The 23000-nt window shown below is 45.0% G+C and overlaps 1 protein-coding gene across 1 annotated transcript in view; it reads right to left on the bottom strand.

Moving 5' to 3' along the window:
• Window positions 1-23000, bottom strand: part of Fgd1 (FYVE, RhoGEF and PH domain containing 1) — a 45392-nt gene that overhangs the window by 5147 nt on the left and 17245 nt on the right. Inside the window, exons 2-12 of the mRNA XM_051141348.1 lie at window positions 20510-20683; window positions 19763-19940; window positions 19195-19636; window positions 17166-17255; window positions 16160-16308; window positions 13427-13583; window positions 13187-13325; window positions 6749-6807; window positions 6484-6630; window positions 5847-5939; window positions 5615-5694 (exon numbers count right to left, since the gene is read on the bottom strand). Coding sequence (XP_050997305.1) covers window positions 5615-5694; window positions 5847-5939; window positions 6484-6630; window positions 6749-6807; window positions 13187-13325; window positions 13427-13583; window positions 16160-16308; window positions 17166-17255; window positions 19195-19636; window positions 19763-19940; window positions 20510-20683 — 1708 coding nt within the window. The remainder of the gene's footprint in view (window positions 1-5614; window positions 5695-5846; window positions 5940-6483; window positions 6631-6748; window positions 6808-13186; window positions 13326-13426; window positions 13584-16159; window positions 16309-17165; window positions 17256-19194; window positions 19637-19762; window positions 19941-20509; window positions 20684-23000) is intronic.

Raw genomic sequence — 23000 nt, 5'->3', positions numbered from 1 at the left:
CACACACACATACAAACACAAGTGTTCATTGGAATCAAAGGTCAAAAACTCACCTTTGGTACACTTAAAACCTATAAAGAATCTGCCAAAAAAAGAGTGTAGCACTGAAATAGGTACTAAACTCTAGTTAATGGGTTTCCATTAATGCCAGACTTTTGAAGGTAATGTATGGTAAGGCTTGCAACTTATTTTGAAATGTATTAAAAAGCCATTGAAAGGGCTCAGTGGCAAAGGGCATGTAATCTTGCAGGGTTCAGTTCCTAGCACCTACACTGAGTACCTCCTACCACCTGTATTTCCAATGCCTCTGATCTCTGTGGGAAACGGCTCTCACAAAACCAAACACAGACACACACTCATACACATAATTAAAAATAAATCTTTTTTAAAAAGTCATTGGATATTCTGTTTTCTCAGCACCATCTGCTGAAGAAGTCTTTTCTCCAATGTATGTTTTTAGCATCTATCAAAAATAAAGTGGCTAAGTAAAGCATGGAGGCACATCTGTAAAGCCAGCACTTAGGTGGAGACAGGATCAGGAGTTCAAGGCTGTCCACTGCTACATAAAACCCTGTCTCAAAAAGCCAAAGTGTAAATAAATTAATTGGATGTGGCTGTGTTTATTTCTAGGTCCTCTATTCCATCTATCTCCAAGTCTATTTTTGTGCCAGCATCATGTTACTTTATTATTATTGGCTCTGTAGTATAAGTTGAAATCAGGTATTATGATAACTTCAAATACTGACCCAGCTTCTAGGTATATAAATGAAAGACTAGTCAGCATACCACAAAGATTGCTTTGCCATCTGTTTGTTGCAGCACTTTTCACAATAGCCATTATGAAGTCAGTCCTGGGTTGTGTCAACTGACAATTAGATAAAGAAAAAAGTGTGTGTATGTGTGTGTGTTGGGGAGTTTTTATGAATTAAAAAAGAATAAAATCAGCTGGGCGTGGTGGTGCATGCCTTTAATCCCAGCACTCGAGAGGCAGGCAGATTGCTGTGAGTTTGAGTGCAGCCTGATCTAAGCTAGACCAGGACAGCCAAAGCTAATACAGAGAGACCCTGTCTCTCAAAACAAAACAAAACGAATAAAATTTCATTTGCCAGAAAATGAATGCAACTACAGATCATTAAGTGAAATAAGCCAGATGTAGAAAAACAAGTATCGTATTTTATCTCATTTGTCTAGATCTTACATATATACATAAAATTATTTTTATATATGACATCAAAGTAGAAGCAAGATTGTTGTATGGAAGGGAGGGGGAAAACAAAGGGAGGGTCTGGATGGAAAGTATGATCGAAGTACAGGATATACATACTTGTATGGAGAATGTCTTCCCAGGCATGGTGGCGCACCCCTTTAATCCCAGAACTCGGGAGGCGGAGGCAGAGGCAGGCGGATCTCTGAGTTCAAGGCTAGCCTGGTCTACAGATCAAGTCCAGGGCAGCCAGGGCTACACAGAGAAACCCTGTCTCAAAATCAAGCAAACAAACAAAAAAGTCTTTATGAAACCTATCACTATGTATAATGGACATATGCCCAAAACAAAAACAAACAAACAAAAAACAAAACAACAACAACAAAAAACCCTTAGCCATTGGATTGGTGGGTGGCTAAAAGGACAGATATGTAACAAACTAAATATAGCACCGTGTTAACCCATGAAGACTCTAAATGGTGAGTTTATTAGTGTTCTCTGTGACTCTTTTAACTTTTCTATATTTTGGAAAAGGTTCATAATAAAATGTGGTGGCAGGTATTGGGAAAATGGCCCAGTGGTTAAAGTGCTTGTTATGCAAGCATGAAGAGTTGAGTTCAAAAACCACTAGTATCCACAAAAAAGCTAGAAATTGTGGCAAACAGCTTTAAATCCAGTACTGAGAGTGGCTTATTCTGCCTATATTTATATAAAATGATTGCTTGTTTATTTTTTCAACGTGTAATTTCTTGGTAGTGAACAAGTGTGGTTTTGATTTTTAAGAATTACAGTAGACTTTGTGGCCATGTAAAGTGTATAGGGTGAAGTCCATATTTGTTAGGCCTATTTACTTGGGAGAGTAAGGTAAGAGGACCATTTGAACTCAGGAGTTCCAAGGATGGCCTGGGGGGAAAGTCCCCCCAAAAAACAAAAAAAGTTTTATCTAGTAAAATGTCTATGGCTATCCTGTGTGTAGAAGGGGAGAGATTCTGGCAATGGAAGCCAGTCCTTATGCATATTCAGCAAGGTCTGTGCTCCTATCCTCCACAGTTACTGGGTCTTAAATCAATGGTTCTAAGTCATGGTGCATATATCAAATCACCTGAGCTTTCTTGGGAATACATGGAGACCAATTAAATGGCAATCTTTGGGGATGGAACCCAGGCATTAGTTTTGTTTTTGTTCTTTTTGTTTGTTTGGTTGGTTTTTAGTTTTTCAAGATAGGGTTTCTCTGTGTAGCCTTGGTTGTCTTGAACTCACTTTGTAGACCAGGCTGGCCTTGAACTCACAGCAATCGCCTGCCTCTGCCTCCCGAGTGCTGGGATTAAAGGCATGCGCCACCACGCTTGGCTGGCATTAGTATTTTTTAAAAGATTTACTTGTGTATGTATATGAGTGTTCTGTCTTTTTGTACATCTGTATAACCGAAGAGAGCATCAGATCCTATTACAGATGGTTGTGAGCCACCATATAGTTGCTGGGAATTGAATTCAGGACCTCTAGAAGAGCAAGCCGTGGTCTTAACCACTGAGCAATCTCTTCAGCCCCTCATCAGCATTTAAAAAATTTTTTATTTATTCATTTATGTATGAGTGCTCTGCCTGCATGTGTGCCTGCATGCCAGAAGAGGGCACCAGATCACATTATAGATGGCTGTGAGCCACCATGTGGTTTCTGGGAGTTAGAACTCAGGACCTCTGGAAGAACAGACAGTGCTCTTAACCTCTGAGCCATCTCTCCAACCATTATCAGCATTTTTTAAGCTCTCAGATGATTCTACAAGTTGCCAAGATGAGAAACAGCTAAGCTATATTAAAGTATGGGTGCTTACTTTTTGAATATATATTTGAAATCAATCCCTTGCCCTCACTGTATTTTCCCAGACAAGGTCTCACATTGTATACTAATCTTGCCTTGAATTTCTGGCATTCCTCCACCTCAGCCTCTCAAATGGTGGGATTACAGGCAGAAGCCACCACACCAAGCTAAAATTTTTCATTAAAAATTTTTAGCTTGATCTAAAACGATCTTGTCCCCTAACCAGTTAAACTTGGTTATAAAACTATACTATCTCGTTTTATACATGTATAATAAAATAAAAGTATTTAAAAAAAGAAAATACATATGCATAATAAAATATCATACAACCTTAAAATTTTTTAAGCTGGGTGTGGTGGCACATGCCTTTAATCCCAGCACTTGGGAGGCAGAGGCAGGTGGATTGCTATGAGCCCAGGACAGCCAAGGCTACAGAGAAACTCTGTCTTGAAAAACAAAAACAATAAAAAACCAAAACCAAAAAATTTAAGTGGCTGGAGAGATATCTCAGCAGTTAAGAGCATTTGCTGTTCTTCTAGAGGAACCTGATTCAGTTCCCTGCACCCACCTGACAATCATATTTACCTCTAGTTCCAGGGTGTCTGACACCATCTTCCGGCCTCCTCAGGTACCTGACATGTACATATCACCAGACATATATGCAGGCTGAAGACCCATAAACAGTTAAACACTTTAAATAAATAATCAATTAATGAAAAACATAACTAATGGAGCTGGGTATGGTAGTGCACACTTTTAATCCTAGCACTGTGGAGGAAGAGGCAAGAGGATCTCTGTGAGTTTGAAGCCAGCCTATTCTGCATAAGCAAGTTCCAGGCCTGCCAAGTTTATGTAATAAGACCCTGCCTCAAGAAAAACAATGTACTTGGCTGGTGATGGCTCTTGAAAAGGATCCACATTCAGTTCCCAGCACCCATGTCCTGCAGTTCACAATTGCCTGTAACGTCAGCTCCAATGGACCTGGTGCTTCTTACACACTCCAAAGTCACCTGAACTCCTGAGCACATAGCCCTGCCCAGACACATGCATACACATAATTTAAAAATAATCAAAACAAACCTTTTAACAAGTTTTTAAAAAACCTGATAAAGTGGTTCACATCGGGAATCTGAGCACTAGGGAGACAAAGCCAGACGGATTATTTTGAGTTCAAGGCCAACCTGGGCTAATTAGAGGCAGTAAGTATGATTACAAAGTAATCTCACCATGTCATCCTATTGAGACTAGGAGGAAACCAAATACTGCTTGAGGGGCCCCTGTGTACCCAGCATTCTTCCAGTGCCCCTTACTCTACATAGATACAATGTCTCTGTGGCTTGTCTGTTTGCTAGATGGTCCTGTTTTCTGTCTTGCTGGGTGTGTTGCTCCTTTCTGCCTCAGGGGGGTTTTCTTGGTCTACTAGAACTTCAAGGCCCAACTTCTAGTTTTGTTTTTTTTTTTTTGTTTGTTTGTTTTGTTTTGTTTTGTTTTTTTCTGTAGCCCTGGCTGTTCTACAACTCACTTTGTAGACCAGGCTGTCCTTAAACTCAGAGACCCACCTGCTTCTGCCTCCCAAGTGTGAAGATTAAAGGTGTACACCACCACTGCTCGCCCCAACTACTAACTAGGTTCCTCTACCCTTCTCCCTTCTGCCTCCTCCGTGCAATCATTTATCAGTCACCTCTCATTTCCATGTAACCTATCAGAAAAGGGCCAGGGCCGGAACTGGCTCAGTGTATACGAGCATTGTCTGGTCTTCCAGAGGTCCTGAGTTCAATTCCCAGTAACCACATCTCATAACCATCTATACTGGAATCTGATGCCCTCTTCTGGCGCTCAGACACACATCAGATAGAACATTCATAAAATAAATAAAATCTTAAAAAGGGGGGGACACGTACTGATGTGCACTCACTTTCCAGCTCTGATCATGACCTTGTTACACACTTTCCCTTGGACTCACAGGAAGTAGTATGGTCCGTGGTTAGGAACCCAAGTGCCAAGCTGAGGAGGCCTAAGCTCCAATTTCAGCCCTGATCCCTGCTAGCTGGATCTAAAGGCGAAGTGCCTCAAGTTCTTCAGCTTTCAAATGGACTGATGGTGTACCCATGTGTGGTGATAGCCATTTGCAATGTTATTCATGATGGGGTTAAGTAATCTACTCTTCTCTGTATTCTGGAGCTTGTTCGTTCTCTAAAATGCTTTCCTGACCGAAGTACCACCTTTCCCCACACCATGCATCTGAATGTGTAGTCTTCACAATCACCCACATACACATAGCTGAGGATAGCTGAGAAGCAAGTCCACATCTTTTTTTTTTTTTTTTTTGAGACAGGATTTCTCTGTGTAGTAGCACTAACTGTTCCAGACTTGCTTTGTAGACTTGGCTGGCCTCGAACCCATAGAGATCCGCCTGCCTCTGCCTCTTGAGTGCTGGGATTAAAGGTGTGTGCCACCACTGCCTGACGCAAGTCCACATCTTTGGGGAAAGGTGTTCCCTCTTTCTCTGGAAAGATCTCTAGGCCTGGAATGCCTCAGCATATCTGAAAGTAAAAAATGAATTAGAGAGACGGCATAGGCAAGGACAGGTACCTGGCCTGGAGTTCCAGAGAGCGTTGCTTTCCCGACACCAGGAAGGTTCGAGGCATGTTGAGGTTGGAGCTCTCCTTTAGCTAAAAGGAGGAGGGAAGGATCATGGTGAGGCCTACAGAGCCCCACAGGGTCTTGCACATTTACACATACAGACTGGGATTAAAGTAAGCACATTCCTCCCAATACCAAGGCCCCACCCCACATTTCTGTTTCTCATTTTTATGGTGCTCACCTCCATGCCATCTACATCAATGCGTGCCCGCACGCTAAACTTCTGGCCAAGGAGCCGCAGCCTGGGCACGCAGTAAAGGAGGCGGTCGTTGAACTAGGAAGGAAAATATTTGGGATGCATGGGCAGGAGCTTGGTGTGCATGGTAAGTCACCCACATACAACTGCTAAGGCTCTAAGGCAATAAATGGAGGAAAGAGCTTTCATTGCTGGATGCAATGGTGGCGCACGCCTTTAATCTCAGCACTCGGGAGGCAGAGGCAGGCGGATCTCTGTGAGTTCGAGGCCAGCCTGGTCTACAAAGTGAGTCCAGGAGAGCCAGGGCTACACAGAGAAAGCCTGTCTCACACAAACATACAAAAGATATTTCAAGTTGGATACAACAATAATGAGGAAAAGAGCAAGGAAATGACAAGGAAATGTCATGGGAGTCACTTCCTAGTGGGTAACCTTGGCCAAGTCACACCTAAATTGTAGTTACATAATCTATAAAAGTGAAAAATATTTCTGGCTCACATAGTGAAAATACAATGAATGACTGGAGGAAAAGGCAGCTGGCTTGAGGTCTATTCTTGAATGGCTACCAAATCATCTATTAAGGCAGGGCGTGCCCACCCACAAGCCCACACCTGGCACTTACTAGTATGAGGTATCGATCTTGAGTGGTCCCATTCTTTGCTGACAGCTTAAGGATATGACCTTCTTTTATGAGCTCTTTGGTGGGACTGACAATGTCCTCCTCACCCCCTAGCAGCTCATAGACCTTCAGCAGCTTATGCATTCGTTCCTGGCAATGAGCAAAAGGTAAAGCCTGGAGTGGGCGGCAACACCTCCCCTTGACTGTCCTCATGTCACAAGCCTCCCCTCCCCCTCCCAGGATGGGCAGGGCTAGAAGGGCCACTTACCATTTTACGGATGGCAGCATTAGAGTGTTCTGCTGCTGTGGCTATCAGCTCCAAAGACTCTATGGCACAGAGGGGAAGTAAGATCAGGTAGGTGTTGAGTAGACAGGAAGCTCTGGGGACAGCTCTACTCCATGAATATCCCCTCCTGGTTTGCCTACACTGTCCCCTTCCTAGCAAACATCAGCCTCAAAAACTATTCATGGCCATATTGTTTTTAAACCAGAAGCCGTCTAGATTAACAACACAGAAATGTGGGATAGCTGGCAGCCAATAAAATGTAAGCTTGGCAAAATGATTGTGACCATTACGTACGTGGCAGGCAACACGGTCAGGTTTGGACAGTTGTTTCTGGCTACTGGGACTATGGATAGTTTTTGTTTTGTTTGCTTGTTTTTTGTTTGTTTGTTTTGAGACAGAATCTTGCTATATTCCCCTGGGTGATCTCAAACTTCTGGGCTCAAACCAATAGCAGAAGCAACAAAAGATTAAAAATAAAAAGGTCTGGGGATTCTGGAGAGATGGTTCAGTGGTTTATAACATGTATTATTCTAGCATAGGACTGGGGTTCAACTCCTAGTACCCACCCATACCAGGCAGCTTATAACTGTTTGTAACTCCAGCTCCAAGGGATACCCCTAACCTCAGGCACATGCACATACACAGACACATGTACATGTAAATAAATAATAATAAAAATTGAAAAGGTCTGGAGATGCAGCTCAGTTGGTGGAGTGTTTGCCTAGTGTGTGTAAGGTCCTGGGGTCCATCCCTAGCACCACATAAACTGGGCGTGGTGGTGCATGCCTATAATCCTAGCAGTCAGGAGCTAGAGATAGTAGGATCAGAAATTCAAGGTATGCAGCAAGTTTGAGGACAGGATAAGACACACCACACACACACACACACACACACACACACACACACACGAAAGACGACAATGATGATGATAAAGATAAGGTGGCTGCAGCAGCAACACAAAGAGGATTTCTGGGGAATGTGGCTTGGTGGTAAAGCACTTGCCTCGTATGCTAGAGGCCCTATGCTCAAGTCTAGTGCACCAGTAAGGGAATAAAGGAGGGGAGAAGGGAGAGATTCTATTGTTTGTCTTCCTAATTTCTGACTATAGCCACATGCTCTATGCACAAATACACATCCATTGCTGTAGTGTTTATTATAATATCAAACCTAAAACAACAATGGCCAACCACAAGAGCTCAGTTACATAATTAACGGTACACTCATATAATAGAATATTCAGTCTTTAACAATGATACCCATGTAGGGTTTTTAATAATGTGGGGAATGTTCAGGGTGTCTTAGGAAAAGGATACAAACTTAAACATACAAAATGATCTAATTCTTGCTAATATACCCATCTAAAAGGAATGTATGCCTAAACATTCGTCACGGGGCTCAGGTCACAGGTGGTTTCTTGGCCCCTTACTTCTGTCTTCTATTCTGTCGTTTCCACACTTCCTGCAGTGACCAGGTGTCATGATGGGAAAAAAATGAAGTGAATCTCCATAAGCCTCCACATCTTCAACAGCCCCTGCCTCTGCCTCCACTTCCAGTCTGGCTGCAGCTTCATGATCTTCACTCTACACCGTAGATACCCTACTCAGCATATATGCCTGTACTGGAGAAGCGCATGTCCACTCGGATGGCAAGTAAAGCCCTATTTCCTAAGATGTAAGTAAGCACACTTGGGTACTCAAGCAGATCTGTGGCCACTGCTCCAGCTCAGGTCTCCATATGCCTTTCAGGTGCTGGGCCTTTCTCCAACTCTTCTGCAACCCTGGCAGCCAGAAGGAGCTTTCTTGCACATGACTTACTATTTCCCTTCTGCTTAAATCTGTCAGTGTTTCACTCTATACCAGTACAGCAAAGACCCAGCCCTTTTGTCTAGCAGTCAAAGCCCTTGGTGACTGGCTTCAATTGACCGCTGTGGCTTCCTCCACATGCACCACCCTAAACATGTCCTGTCTTGTTTCATCTAGCCAGCAGCCATCCACTCTTCTGGATTCGGCTCACCACATCTTTCCTACGTTCCAAGGATGAGTTAGGACACTCACTGTCTTTGCTCTTTCTGTCTCACTAGTCATATTGTATGTCAACTACTCGCTGCATCTAAACCCCTCAGTATGCAAGAAGCTTCCTAGGACGGGCCCCCGTTTCCACCACCTTCCTTGGGGATTCAAAACAGATGATTACTATAATTTTTTTTTTTTTTTTTGGTTTTTTGAGACAAAACCAAACTAACTCAGAGAGGTGATTATCTACCTGAAAGGAGGCAGGTGCCATGAGAGCTGCTTTTTCTCCTATAGATACTACATCTTTCACACCCTGGTAGAGCCCAAAGGGACAAGAAGACTGGCAAGTTGGGGGCACATCAACTTAGGCCTGTATATAAGGCTGGGCTCAGACTGGAAGTTGTGTTTGCTGCCAGGGCCTGTCTAGTGATGTACTATGCAAGAAACAGATGGATACTTCTGGGAATCCCATGCATACAGGCTCTGTCTGAGAGTCTGCTGTGGGGATGGTGGTCTAAAGTTAGAAGCTTTAGCAGGGCCTGGGCTGTGCTTGGCAGCCTAGGATCTAGGACTGGACTTCAGTCTTGTGCTAAGTGTAGGTAAGCAGTCCCAAGAAGGCAGTTTGGGAACTGAGTCCAGGCTCTGGAGTTTAGTCTGGGAACTAAAAGCAGGTGAGTCAGTCAGCAGAACCAGAAGATGATTCAGTGGGGCTCAGCCTATAAATTTTACTTCGACACATAAAATATCGGGAGCTTGGCATAGCATCTTGGGCTGGGGAGCACAGTGGGCATATCTGTGCTGGCTCTCATTCAGAGGTCCTTAGTCAAAGCAGCTCAGAAAACCATCCTGCGAAGTTTATGTGGGTAGGGGTGGGGGTTCACCTCTGGAGTCAGTATAGAGAGTGCTTAGATGTGTTCTAGAGACTCAGAGAAGGAAACTGAAGTCAAGAAACTCAACCTGGTGGCTCATTCAGTATGGAAGACATTAGCCAAAGTCATCAAAAGCACCTAATGTTTATTGGGTCTTTGCCACATACCAGGTACTGAGCTCAAACTTTTCAGCCTCAAAACAATTCTCTGAGGTAGACACATTAGCATCCTAGTAAGCTTGTGAGAAAATGTAGCCTAAAGTTGGGCAGCTTTCTGGATAACACACAGTTTTATGATATATCGTTTGGTTTTGGGGGTTTAGGATTTTTTTTCTTATTATTTTGTTTTTTTCAAGACAAGGTTTCTCAGGCAGGCAGTGGTGGCGCACACCTTTAATTCCAGCACGCAGGAGGCAGAGGCAGGTGAATTGCTGTAAGTTCAAGGCCAGCCTGATCTACAAAGAGAGTCCAGGACAGCCAAGGCTACACAGAGAAACCCTGTCTTGAAAAACCAAAACCAAATCAAACCAAACCAAAAAACAAAACAAAACAAAAAACAGGGTTTCTCTCTGTAGCCCTGGCTACCCTAAAATTAACTATGTTGACCATGCTGGCCTCAAACTCAGAGATCTATCTACCTCTGCCTCCCAAGTGTTGGGACTAAAGGCATGTACCAGCACACCCCAGCTGGGTTTACGGATTTTTTTTTGAAGTACTGGAGATTTAACCTGGAACCTCCCACATGCTAGACAAGTGCTCTCCTGCTAAGTTACATGCCTGCCCCTACTTTTTTCCATATTAAGTTGCCCGGGTTGGCCTTGGATTTATCTTTTAGCCTAAGTAGTCGATCCTCCTGCCTTGGCCTCCAGAATAGCAAAGATTACAGACCTGTACCATCTGGTACCTAGGCTAGAAGGCACTTTCTTGAGGTTTAGGTTTTATGGCTTATTCTGGCACCTCAGGGGGCTCTTATTTCGAAGGAGAATGTGGTACTTAGTATGCAGCTCTCTGTTTGCAGAGCTTCATTACCAAACTTCCTAGAGGTCCAAACTGGGTAGCAAAGTGCCCTTATCTGGTGAGTTAAGAGTTTAGGAAGTGTGCCTAACACAGGACACAACTGTTTGCTTCCCATTCCTGTGACTTGCACACTTTCTGTTTTCGTCCTCCCTTTGGTCTGCTTTTTCATCTCTTTTGCTGATCCCACCTTCCTGAGCTTTTGCTGGGCCTCCTGCTTTTCCCTTCCATTTATATTCACTCCCTTTAGTAAATCTCACTTCCTCCACAGCTTTGAATATTAAACTGTGCATCAATGGCACTCAAATTCCTCCCTGGAATACTAGACTCACCTAAGTGTCTAAACTGGCAGCTCACTTTGAACAGCATATCTCAAGAGCTCTCATGATGTAGCCTAAATTGACCTCAAACTTACGATCCACCTGCCTCTGCCTCCCAGCTGCATCCCCACACTCAGTTTTTTGTTTTGTTATTTTAGGATTTTGTTTTGGGTTTTTTGAGACAGGGTTTCTCTGTGTAGCACTGGCTGTCCTAGACTCACCTAGGATTAAAGGTGTGCACCACCTCGCCCAGCTTAGGATTTATTTTTTTAATTGTGTGTGTGTAAGTGTCCATGGAGCCCAGAAGAGAGTTTCTGATTCCTCCAGAGCTAGAATTACAGGTAGTTGTGAGCTGCCTGGGTATGGGTGCTAAAAACTGAACTTGGATTCTCTGAAAAAGCAATATGTGCTATTAACCACAGATCAGATCTATCACTAGCACAAGAACTATTATTATTATTATTATTATTATTATGATGATGATGATGATGATGATGATGATGATGATGATGGTTTTTTGAGACAGGGTTTCTCTGTGTGGCCCTGGCTGTCTTGTACTCATTTTGGAGACCATGCTGGCCTCGAACTCACAGAGATCCACTTGCCTCTGCTTCCCAGAGTGCTGTGCTGGGATTTCAGGTGTGTGCCACCACACCCAGCTAAGAACCATCATTCTTGACTCTACCAATCTCCCCGTCCATGGAATCCTAGGCTTTTCGGTGCCGTATCCAAATAGAATACATCCTCATTGGAACCACTTCTCATCACTTCTACTGCTACTAGCCTCATCCACACAGATTTTTTTTTTTCACTTTATTGCATTACTGCAAAGCCCCCTTTTAAAGCTCTCCTGGCTGCCTCTCTTCCTTTTCAGCCAATCCTAACATGGCCTTCCCATGACTTTCCACTGCACTCCAAATGAACTGATCATCTCATCTTGGTCTCCAAAGCTTTGCTCCTCCAACCTCTTCTGTAACTAGCATTCTGCCTTCCCTTGTCCCACTGGCCCTCTTGTTGTCATAGAGATACACATACCTCTACCAGCTTGCCCGTCTCCCCCTGCTTTGGGGACTCTACTTTTGCTACTACAGCTGCCTGGAACATTCCCCTCCCATTGGCCCGTGGCAACTTTCTTGTTATTCAGGTTTTTGTCTAACCATCTTCCCTGCACAGTACTCATCCGTTGAAAGTAGACTGTCCAGTTGCTGTTACATCACTCTCTCTTACTTCTCCAAGTCACTCTTAGCATCCAGCAAATCCTTGCCTGTGGATTTGTCACATTAGTTTCCTGGCTCTCTAAAACTATAATACACACTCCCTGAGTCAGGGGCCTCATCGATCACTCAGCTCCCTATTCCTCCTAGTGCCTAGCACAATGCACATACACTTAACTTATATTAACAAGGAATAAATGAAAATGGGTTCAAGGATGAACAACTGGGCTAGACTCAAGAGCTCTACTGGGTCCTGACCCTGTACAGATGGGGTCAATAGGGAAGGAATCTAAACCAACTACTTTTCTAGTGAGTCAGTGAATGAAGATTCAGTCTGTGGAGGAGGTGTCTCAGCCTATAGATCCAAACCTGAGAGGCATAAAATGTGGGAACAAGTCTGAAACAATCTAGAAAAGCAACATGGGCTTTCTAACCACACTTGGAATTCTTTAAGGAGGTTTAATCGTGGGGATGGCCAGTGGGTCTGGAGTGGAGCTCTAAGTCTAGATGATGAAAACTTAGAAGTCTGACTATCGGGGGGGGGGGGCAGCTTTTACTGTGAACCCATAGAGAATCACTAACTGGGCTGGCCTGAAGGGTCCAAGCTAGGCGCTCAGCCTAGGGGCTCAGGCTCTGGAGATTTCAGCTCCCTTTCATTTTGCACTCCAATACAACTTTATCCAGACATGAATCTTGGGTTCAGCCTAAGAAAACATGGCCTCCTGAAGAGGACATACTAAGCATGCCCCTTAGACTGTAAAGTTCCAGCCAGAAGTTCCTAACTGGCAGAGTAATGAACTAGGAGGTTCATCCGGAAGTCTAACCACAGAGCCTCAATGCAGGCTCATTACTTTAGAGATCATATTCTGACATTTTAAGCACACAACGTTGGAAGACCAACCCTGTGAATGAAAGCTGGTGTCCTGCCACAGAAGTCGGATCTAGAGCTCCAAGTGTGGGGAAGTAGGGAGGGCCTAGGGGCACACACTCACTCTGGGCATCCTTGCTGTCCGGGGAGCCATGAGGCAGCTTTAACAGATAGTCCTTGAGAAGTAGCTCATAGCGGGGGATACGCTGCACGGGCTCCAGCATGTGGTGCTGCAAGGTCAGGTTGCCACAGGCTTCCTCCTTCTGTGACAGAAGCAGAAAAGCTCAGGTCTGGCTAGAGACCTCCCCCAGGTCCTTGGAGACCTTTCCTCCTGAAGCATGTCTCAACCAGCTTCAACTCTTACCTGCACCTCGTGGATGATGACTTTAAACTGGGTAGAGCGCTCTGTCCATGTGTTGACCAGCTCTACAGCCCGGTCGAAGTTTTTCACATACTCGCCATACATCTTGAGAAAGGGTGCCAGCTTCTGAAGGATGTCACCAATGCGTGGGTATCGGTCCCTAGAGTAGAAGCAGGGGCTGACATGGTCCTGCTGACCTTCCCACAAATCTCCAGCCTCAAGAAGAAAGCCAATTTTCAACTGGCTTCCTTCTTAGGAAACACTGCTTATATTACAGGCCGATTAGGCTGAGAGACTCAGTTTGAGCCCACAGCCCGTGAAACTCTTAGCCTAACTCTGTCCTGCCTAAGCACCAGAAACGTTATCATCCTGGGATACCCACTCTGTAAGGGCTACTCATACGCAGGTGATTGATTTGTGCCTAGCCTTGTGCTGGGTAGTGCCAGGGACACAGTGCTAAGCCCTACCCAGTCAAGGCCTGCGAACTTTACTGTCTTGTAGGGTAAGAAAAATAACCAGGTCTTGTTCATGTTTCACTGGCCATAGTGTGATGTGAGAGATGAAGCTGACTGAAGGTCACAGGATAGCAAGGAAGAAATGGAACCTCTGCAGTCACAGTGTAGGGAACATGGAGACTTTAAGCAGGTTATGCCATGGCCTGGTTGTTGTTTGGGAAGACTATTCTAGGCTACATTGGAAGAGGAGAACTTGAAGGCCAGAGTTAGCTCCTAAACCCAGCCCTTCTTCCTCACGCATTTGCCTCTTCTCAAATCATTCTTTTACTCCTAGAATAGGTTTCGTCCATTTGTCTGCATCCCCAGCCTTCCATTCTCACCTCTTCCATGACACAGATGAGAAAAGTAGCTCAGGCCAGACATGATAGTGCACACCTTTAATCTTAGCACTTGGGAGACAGAGGCAGGTAGATCTTCGTGAGATATAGGCCAGCCTGGTCTACAGAGTAGAGACTCAAAACAAAACAACAGCTCATAATCTTCAAATACTTATATGTAGAAACTGTTTTAAACTCTGAACATGTATTAACACATTTCATTCTTAGAATAGCAGTACAAGGTAGGCCCTTATTGTCCTCATTTTAATTTTTTTTGTTGTTGTTTTTTGAGACAGGGTTTCTCTGTGTAGCCTTGGGCTGTCCTGGACTCACTCTGTAGACCAGGCTGGCCTTGAACTCACAGCGATCCGCCTGCCTCTGCCTCCCGAGATTGTCCTCGTTTTAAATACGAGGACGGCTTGAGTACAGCTCAGTGGTAAAGCACTTGCCTAGCATGTGAGAACCTTAAGTTTAATCCTCAACACTGCAAAACAAACAAAACAAACAAACAGAAATACACACACGAATAAATATGTAAACAAAGCCAAGGTACAGCAACTTAAGAAACTTGCTTAAGCTGGTGCCTTTTTAATCCCAGTGTTAGCCTGGTCTAGAGAGTAAGTCCAGGACATCCGAGGCTACACAGAGAAACTCTGTATCAAACAAAACAAAACAAAAAAGAAAGAAAGAAAAGAAAGAAAGAAGCTTGCTTGCTTAAATTTAACAAGTAGCAGAGGCAGAATTTGAACCTAGTCATTTTAGCTCTTTTTGTTTCTTTGAGACAGGGTCCCTCTGTGTAGCCTTAGCTGTCTTGGAACTCACTTTGTAGACCAGGCTGGCCTTGAACTCAGAGATTTACCTGCCTCTGCCTCCCGAGTGCTGGGATTCATAGGCATGTACCACTACTGTCTGGCTTTTGTTTGTTTGTTTGTTTGTTGGCTTATTTGTTTGAGATAGAGCCTCACTTACGTAGCCTAGGCTAGCCTCAGATTCACGGACCTGACACAGACTCCCTAGTGCTGGGATTATAGGCATGTACCACTACTGTCTGGCTTTTGTTTGTTTGTTTGTTGGCTTATTTGTTTGAGATAGAGCCTCACTTACGTAGCCTAGGCTAGCCTCAGATTCACGGACCTGACACAGACTCCCTAGTGCTGGGATTATAGGCATTCAGCACCACAATAGCTAAATCTCAACATCCTTTTTTCTGTCTTAAATTTGATGGTGGTGGTGTGTGTGTGTGAGAGAGAGAGAGGCGGGGTGGGGGGAGGGAGAGAGGGAGAGAATGACAATGTGAGCACATATAGCAGGTGTGTGGATGTCAAAGGACAACTTCCTGGAGTCGTTTCTTTTTGTTTTGGTTTTTTGAGACAGGGTTTCTCTGTGTAGCCTTGGCTCTCCTGGAACTCACTTTGTAGACCAGGCTGGCCTTGAACTCACAGAGATCCACCTGCCTCTGTCTCCTGTGTGCTGGGATTAAAGGCGTGCACTACCACCACCCAGCTATGGCGTCATTTCTTTTCTTCCATCTTTCCATGGGTTCCAGGGATTGAACTCAGGTTGCCAGCAGCAAGCACGCCTACCAACTGAGCCATCTCATGAGCCTTCTCATACTCTCAAGGGCTCTGCTATTCTCTGTTGCATGCTAGGCCCTGGTCTGTGCTCCATATTAGATTAAGAGAGGTTGGGATTTTTTTTTTTTTTCAGAAGAGAAGAACGTAGGTAAAAATGAACTCATTTCTATGATGCTGGGGATGGAATCCAGGGCCTTGCATATTCTAGGCAAGAATTCTGCCACTGAGCTCCATCCCCAGCCCAGGAATGAAATCCTATGAATGAAATACATCAGAGCATAGCATGTACGTTGATGCTGGAATAAGCAGACTGCCTCTGAGGCCCCTCACCATTCCTCCATGCGCTTCTCTAGCTCAGGCAGCAGGAACTGCTGGTGGAAGCAATAGATGGAGCAGATGTTTGAGAAAATGCCATGGACCACATCGGCAGGGAAGGAACTACGGTTCCGAGCTTCTTCCAGCAGCCGTGCACAGAATACCTGTGGAGCAAAGCAGGGGTGATCAGCGCAACTGAAACTAGACCTTAGTTGGAGGGAGGGCAGCTGGCAGGTCAGGGTAGTAGGGTTTGTGGGCAGCCCCGCGGGTCTCTAATCTCAGTACTGCTCTTGAGAGTACGAGTGGCAATGGTGAGAACTGCAGGTCACCAAGATTAGGAGCTGGAGTTAGGAACTGGAACACGATGATGCCAAGTTAAGATCTCAAGCAAGGTCAGAAGCAGATTTGACCCAGAGAGAAGGTTGGAATTCGATTCCTTTATGTTAACAAATACTTACGAATGTCTATTGTATAAAGCACTGCCCTGGAGGGTAGGATGAAACAGTGACAAAAGATCCCCACCCTTAGCCAGGTGTGGTGGCACACACCTTTAATCCCAGCACTTGGGAGGCAGAGGCAGGCGGATCGCTGTGAGTTCGAGGCCAGCCTGGTCTACAGAGTGAGTCCAGGATGGCTAAGGATACACAGAGAAACCCTGTCTAGAAAAACCAAAGGAAAAAAAAAAAGAAGATCCCCACCCTTAGGGATTCTAGTGCATGGAGGGTCAAGCAGAAAGTCAAGAGTGAGAATGTGATCCATGAACAGGGGTAAATTCAAGATGAGGGGAAGAGTCATAAGTGTGGAAGTCTCAATCACGGATGGGGCTGGTACCCATCTGCTAGGAGATAGGAGTGAAGAGTACAGTGTGAACATCATCACAACTGGCTTCAAGGCCAGCCAGAGACCTTACCATTTCTCGATTCTAGTGCTAATGGTGGAGTTAGGCTCAGGCCCTATCATTTCCTCTGTGGAACCTACCTACCACGTCCTAGAGTCCTGGGACCCCAGAGCGGTCATTCACCTGATCCAGGAGATGAAGCCTGGAAACGTAGGCCTTCTCTGTTTGTAGGAGCTCGTTGGCAATATGGAACACCTTCTGCTGCACAGTCAACTGGAAAAGAGAAGTGACCATTGATACATCATCTCTACCCTAACTGCAACTCCTTCTATACTTTTCTTCCCTCCTTCCCTTCCCCCCTTCTCTCACTCACTTATCAGGTGTTCCTATGTCTCCCAGAGTGCCCTCAAACTCTTGGACTGAAGTGATCTTCCTGCATTGCTCTCCTCAATAGCTGCACATGATGCTCCAACCTTAGTTCCACCCTGAAATAGCCCTGATCTGCTTCCTGTAGCTGCATCCCTCATAAAGCCCCGTGATTCTGAAGATATGGACTCCCTCATGCAGACATTCATGTACCCCTTTGTCTGCTTTCTCTACTCATTGAGCATAGTTTGCTGGATAAACATGAGAACTAAGAAGTCCACCTTGCTGGATTCAAATCCTAGTCTATCATTCATTAGCATTCATGCGTTGTCTAATTACTTCCATATTTAAGTGCCCCCATTATAAAGACAGACAATAATAGGACTAATGTCCTATTTTTTACATTTTATACATTTTAATTTATTAATTTAATTTTTGTAATGTTGGGGATTAAACTTGGGGCTTAATGCATGCTAGGCAAGTGCTCTATACTTGCCTACACTCCCAACCCTAAAAGATTTCCTATAAATAAAAACAGAACAGACTGCACGTTACAGTCTCTAAATATCAGCTATTTATTCACTCATTCAGTTCACCATCAGCAAAGGCTTGCTGAGTGTGTGGGGTGTGAGAACGGCACAGGAGTATAAAAATGGCTATGGTTATGCCTGTCGGCTCGCTTTCTTGTTTGCAGGCTACTCGCTTGTTGAGTGTCGTTCTTCTCAGGACTCCATGGCCTCAGTCCCCACATTTGTGCTTGCTTCTGGCTGAGACCTTACTTGAGTGCAAGGATTCCTTCCTAACCACCTAGAGCCTCAGGTCCCTTTGGGGTCCTGGCTCTGTGTCCCCCTCCAGTTGCTGAGAAGTCTCTCTAGCATGTGAGAGAGTTTCTATCATACAAACAAGGAAATTGAGGCTTATAGTGAGGCGTGGAAAGGGAAGAGATGTCACCAGTGTCACACAGCTACAGGGTCATGGAAAAGCCCTGCCCAAGCATGGATGCAGGAAGAGTCGATAGCCACACTATGCCAAGACAGGGTAAGCAAGTCCTCAATAGTGTCTGCCTCACAAATATGTCTGTCAGATATATTGGTCCAGAAGGCTGAAGAAGATGCTCCAACATTATAGAGAGTTTGGGGTGACTGTTCAGGTAGCAAACTGTCTCTGTCATCTTCTCATTTGGAAAGCTACTAACGTGTACCCCCTGTATACTCAGGTAATCAAATTTAATCTTTCTCATCTCTGATGGGGTTGAAGATCAGATAGTTTAGTTTTACAGTTAAGTTTAGTTGTTTTGGGGTTAAGATATTTTAGGTCTAGATAGATGTTTTAAGCTGATAATGATGAGATATGATAGATATTGATTTACATTCAGAATTTTAGATGCACCAATATAGGAAAGATGTTTTCTTCAAGGCTGCCAAATACAAACAGCCAAAACACTAAGAATGTAACATTCATATAATTCCTGATTGTTTTGTGGTTCTTCCTGCTGTAGGTAGTTTAGTGTGTATGTGTGTACACATGTAATAATATAAATATATAATATAAATGTAATGTAAAAAAAGAATTAATTTTTTTAAATAGGAAAGAAGGCCCATTAGCAGTTGTCTGATGAAAGTGACACCACCTTCCTAATGGGCATTTAGAACAAGGCATGGTCATTTGGGTAATCACACTCATTTGGGAGAGGAACAGGGTTTTGCTACTGGTGCTACATACTAGGAAACCAGGGATTCTACGTAGACTAAATGGAAGCAAGCTGCGGGAAGAACCAAGTACAAAAGCCAGGTTCCTGCTATCTCTGCATGGTCCTGCCTCTTGGGTAGCATAGGTTGGTCAGTACCTCCACAGACTCCTGTCTCTCCAGCGGGGGGACTGGGATGTCTCTTTCCTTCTCCTCTTCTTCCTCCTCCTCGTCTTCTTCTTCCAGGTCACTGTCAACCTCCTGGGAGCCAGGCCGGTGGGGATCGGCCAAAGCAACTGGCATACTAGCCAGGGCAGGGGGCCCAGGACAGAGGCTGTGGCTGGGGGCCCCCTCATCACTGACGAAGCAGGTCTCTTCACTATTGGATGGCGAGCTGATGCTGTCAATGCCGCTGTCCCGGTTAGGCACCTTCTCACCATCCCGGGGCCCAGGAGCCAGCAGGAATAGGCAGCGAGAAGCCTCACCCTCAGGGAGCTGGGACACTGTTGGCTGTGGGGGTGGCTGTGGCAACATGGCTGGCTCTGGGGGAACTGGGCATGGGCCAGGGGCTGGCCTATCCGAAGCGACAATCACAGGCTCTCTGAGATAAGTGATGGACACACATGGATGCAGAGTATGAGCTTGACCAAGAGGCCTCTCCTACAACTCACCCTTCCTGTCCCACATCCACCCTTACCTCACAGGGTCTGAGAGGGACCAGACTCACCTTTCAAACTTCTCAATCAATGATGACACTGCTGCAGAACTGGTGCTGGCCTCAGCTCTGGGGGCAAGACCCTTGGCCACTCTAGGGTCTGCAGGCAGAGGGCGTGATGGTGGTGGAGGAATAGGCTCAGGGGGAGGAAGCATCCGGGACATCTGCAGGTAGCTGGGCTTTGGGGGAACTAGAGTGGTGGATGGCAAAGAGAGGAGAGCTATCATTGCACTGGGTTTGGAGGTAGTTATCATGGCCAGGCTATATCTAAGTTCACAAACCCCAGAATTGACTTTTGTGTTACAGATCAAATATACAACACTGTATATGCCAGACAAACACTTTTCCATTAAGCTGCATCCTTTTCAGTTTTGTTTTGGTTGATTGGTGTTTTAAGACAGTACTATGCCAACAGGACTGTATAACAAGATTAATGGTACTAATAATGTAGCCCTGACTGACTTTAAATATACAACAATCATCCTGTCTCAACCTCCTGACTGCTTGGAAGCATTGGCATGTACTGCCATGCTTTGCTTTGGGGGGGGCGGGCTGAGGTAGGCACAGAGCAGGACTGAGGTGAAATCCAAGTAGGATATATTGGCCCCAGGCAACCCCTTTCTGCCCATTAGATAGGCATCATTCACTGTCCCTTGCGACAAGGGCACTTCCCTATTCTTCTGCCACCCATTAATTTCTCCTTTTCTTTTGAATACCTCTCTGGTCCATCTCTCTGCTCTTATGGAAGCACTTACTTACCCTGTGGCTTTGGGCCTGGCGCCCGCTTCAGTGGTGAAGGACGTGGGCCGGGGGTTTCAGTGGGAGGGCCTGGATCTGAACGAAGCCGTTGGGGGCCTTCTGGATGAGGCTCAAGGCTCTGGCCAGGGTCAAGGGACAAACTTTTAACCAGGATCCGGTTTCCCTGGTGCAGCCCTGTAGAAAGGCAGAAACTGGACCTTAAGTGACTGATTTTACCCCAAGGGAGAATAGGAAGTAGCATATCTTAGCAGGTATCTAGGACTAGGCTCCTCTGAGCCCTGTACTGGCCACATTGTTTTGCCAGGAAGCCTTTCTCCCAGGCCTTGACAGAGAACCTGGCCCAAGGTGGAGACTGGCTGCTTCCATAAAGAAGTAGTAGTTCTCTGTGATTAGCATAGTGATTCCATGCATGTCAGTAGATAGTTAAGGTCTTAAAGCAAACTCTGGAGTTGAACCAGGTTGAAGGTAGAAGTAAGTACCCGAAAGTTTGTGTATATACCTGTAGGTCTCTCTATACAGCCATCCTTCATTCTATCAATTATTTTATTTTTGTTTTTGAGACAAGGACTTGCTATTTAGCCCTGGCTAGACTCAAACGCATGACAATTTTGCTTCAGCCTCCCAAGTGCTAGGATTATAGGCATAAATTACCATTCCTGTCTTCTTTATCTTCCTTCCTTCCTTCCTTCCTTCCTTCCTTTTTTTGCTTTTTTTTTTCTTCCAAGACAGGGTTTCTCTGTATAGCTCTGGCTGTCCTGGACTCTCTTTGTAGGCCAGATTGGCCTCGAACTCACAGAGATGAACCTGTCTCTGCCTCCCCGAGCTCTGGAACCACAGGCATGCACCACCATGCCTGGCTTCTTTATCACATTTCTTTTTTTCTTTTTCTTTTCTTTTATCTTTCTTTTCTTTTTCCTTTTTTTTTTCTTTTGATTTTCTTTTTTTTTTTTTTAATTTGTTTTTTTAATGTATACAGTGTTCTGCCTGCATGTACACTTGCAGACCAGAAGTGGGCATCAGATCACATTATAGATGGTTGTCAGCCACCATGTGGTTGCTGGGAATTGAACTCAGGACCTCTGGAAGAACAGTCAGTGCTCTTAACCTCTGAGCCATCTCTCCAGCCCTTTCTTTTGATTTTCAAAACAGAGTTTCTCTGTGTAACCTTGGCTGTGCTGGACTCGCTTTGTAGACCAGGTTGGCCTTGAACTCACAGCAATCTGCCCACCTCTGCCTCCCGAGTGCTGGGATTAAAGGTGTGCACCACTACTGCCTGGCTTTATCCAATTTCTTCAAGCCCTGAGAATATGTGTACTTTCTTGTGTACAGTTTTGTCCATATAAGTGTCTGAAAGGATGAAACTGGGAAGTAGAGTTAGCTCAGTGATGGAGCGCTTGTTTAGTCTTTGCAAGGCCTAGGTTCCAGTCCCACCCATCACATACACACACTGGTGAAACTATATTTCATAAGCAAACAGTTTTTTTCTTAAAACCCCAGTGTCAGCTGGGCATGGTAGCACACGCATTTAATACCCGTACTCGGGAAGCAGAAGCAGATGGATTTCTGTGAGTTTGAGGCTAGCCTGGTCTACAGAGTGAGTCCAGGACAGCCAAGGCTACACAGAGAAACCCTATCATAAAAAACAAAAACAAATAAACAACAAAAAAATCCCACCATCTTACCAATTTGTTTTACTTTTCTCTACTTTCACATCCACCCTACCCCACCCCCAGTATCCAGGATGCAGGTACAAGAACATCTTTAAAGCAGCAAATCCAGAAAAGTGGAATCCTTTTCATACTTCCTTCTTCCTTATCATAGGACCCCTAAGCCCATTTGTTTGAGGCTCTAGAGGATATCATGGTCATAGTTACAAGAAAAGATTTAGCCTGGGGGAGCAATGATTGACCCCCACCCAACACACAATCAAAATGTCTCAAGTGAAAGTGTGCAGGATTCGTGTGGTTGTGGCTGGAGGGGGGCAGAGGGGAGTGAGAAAGTCTTGGATGCCACTTTTCTGTGGTGAAGGGGGCCATGAGAAACACTCTGTAGGGAGAGGGTGTGAGCACAAGGGACTGGGCACTAGTCATGAACTCCTAGAGCACCAGGCACAACAGCACATGCCTATGAGCCCAGGACTTGGGAAGCTAAAGCAGAAGGATGGTGAGTTCGAGGCCAGCCTGGGCTATGTACTGATAACCCAACTGAACACAAACAAACAAACAAGGTGTCCCACAGCTACAAGTAACATATAGTGTAAGTTACACTGAGCCATGAGTTACACTGTGCCATGGCCATGTGGCACCTCATCTCAAGGCTTTTAGCCTATGTCCCAGTCTCATATGTGGATAGTCACAAATAGGTCCACAAAGTCACAAAAATACATGGAAATTTACAGTGCTTCACACAACTGCCAGGGCACATGAAGTCAAACATCCAAGCACATGCCCCCACACTCCTGAAAGCCTGGGCACACACAAGTTCACAGACC

This window comes from Acomys russatus, chromosome X (assembly GCF_903995435.1).
Source record: "Acomys russatus chromosome X, mAcoRus1.1, whole genome shotgun sequence".
Taxonomy (NCBI): domain Eukaryota; kingdom Metazoa; phylum Chordata; class Mammalia; order Rodentia; family Muridae; genus Acomys; species Acomys russatus.
This window is presented reverse-complemented; position numbering and strand designations above follow the sequence as displayed.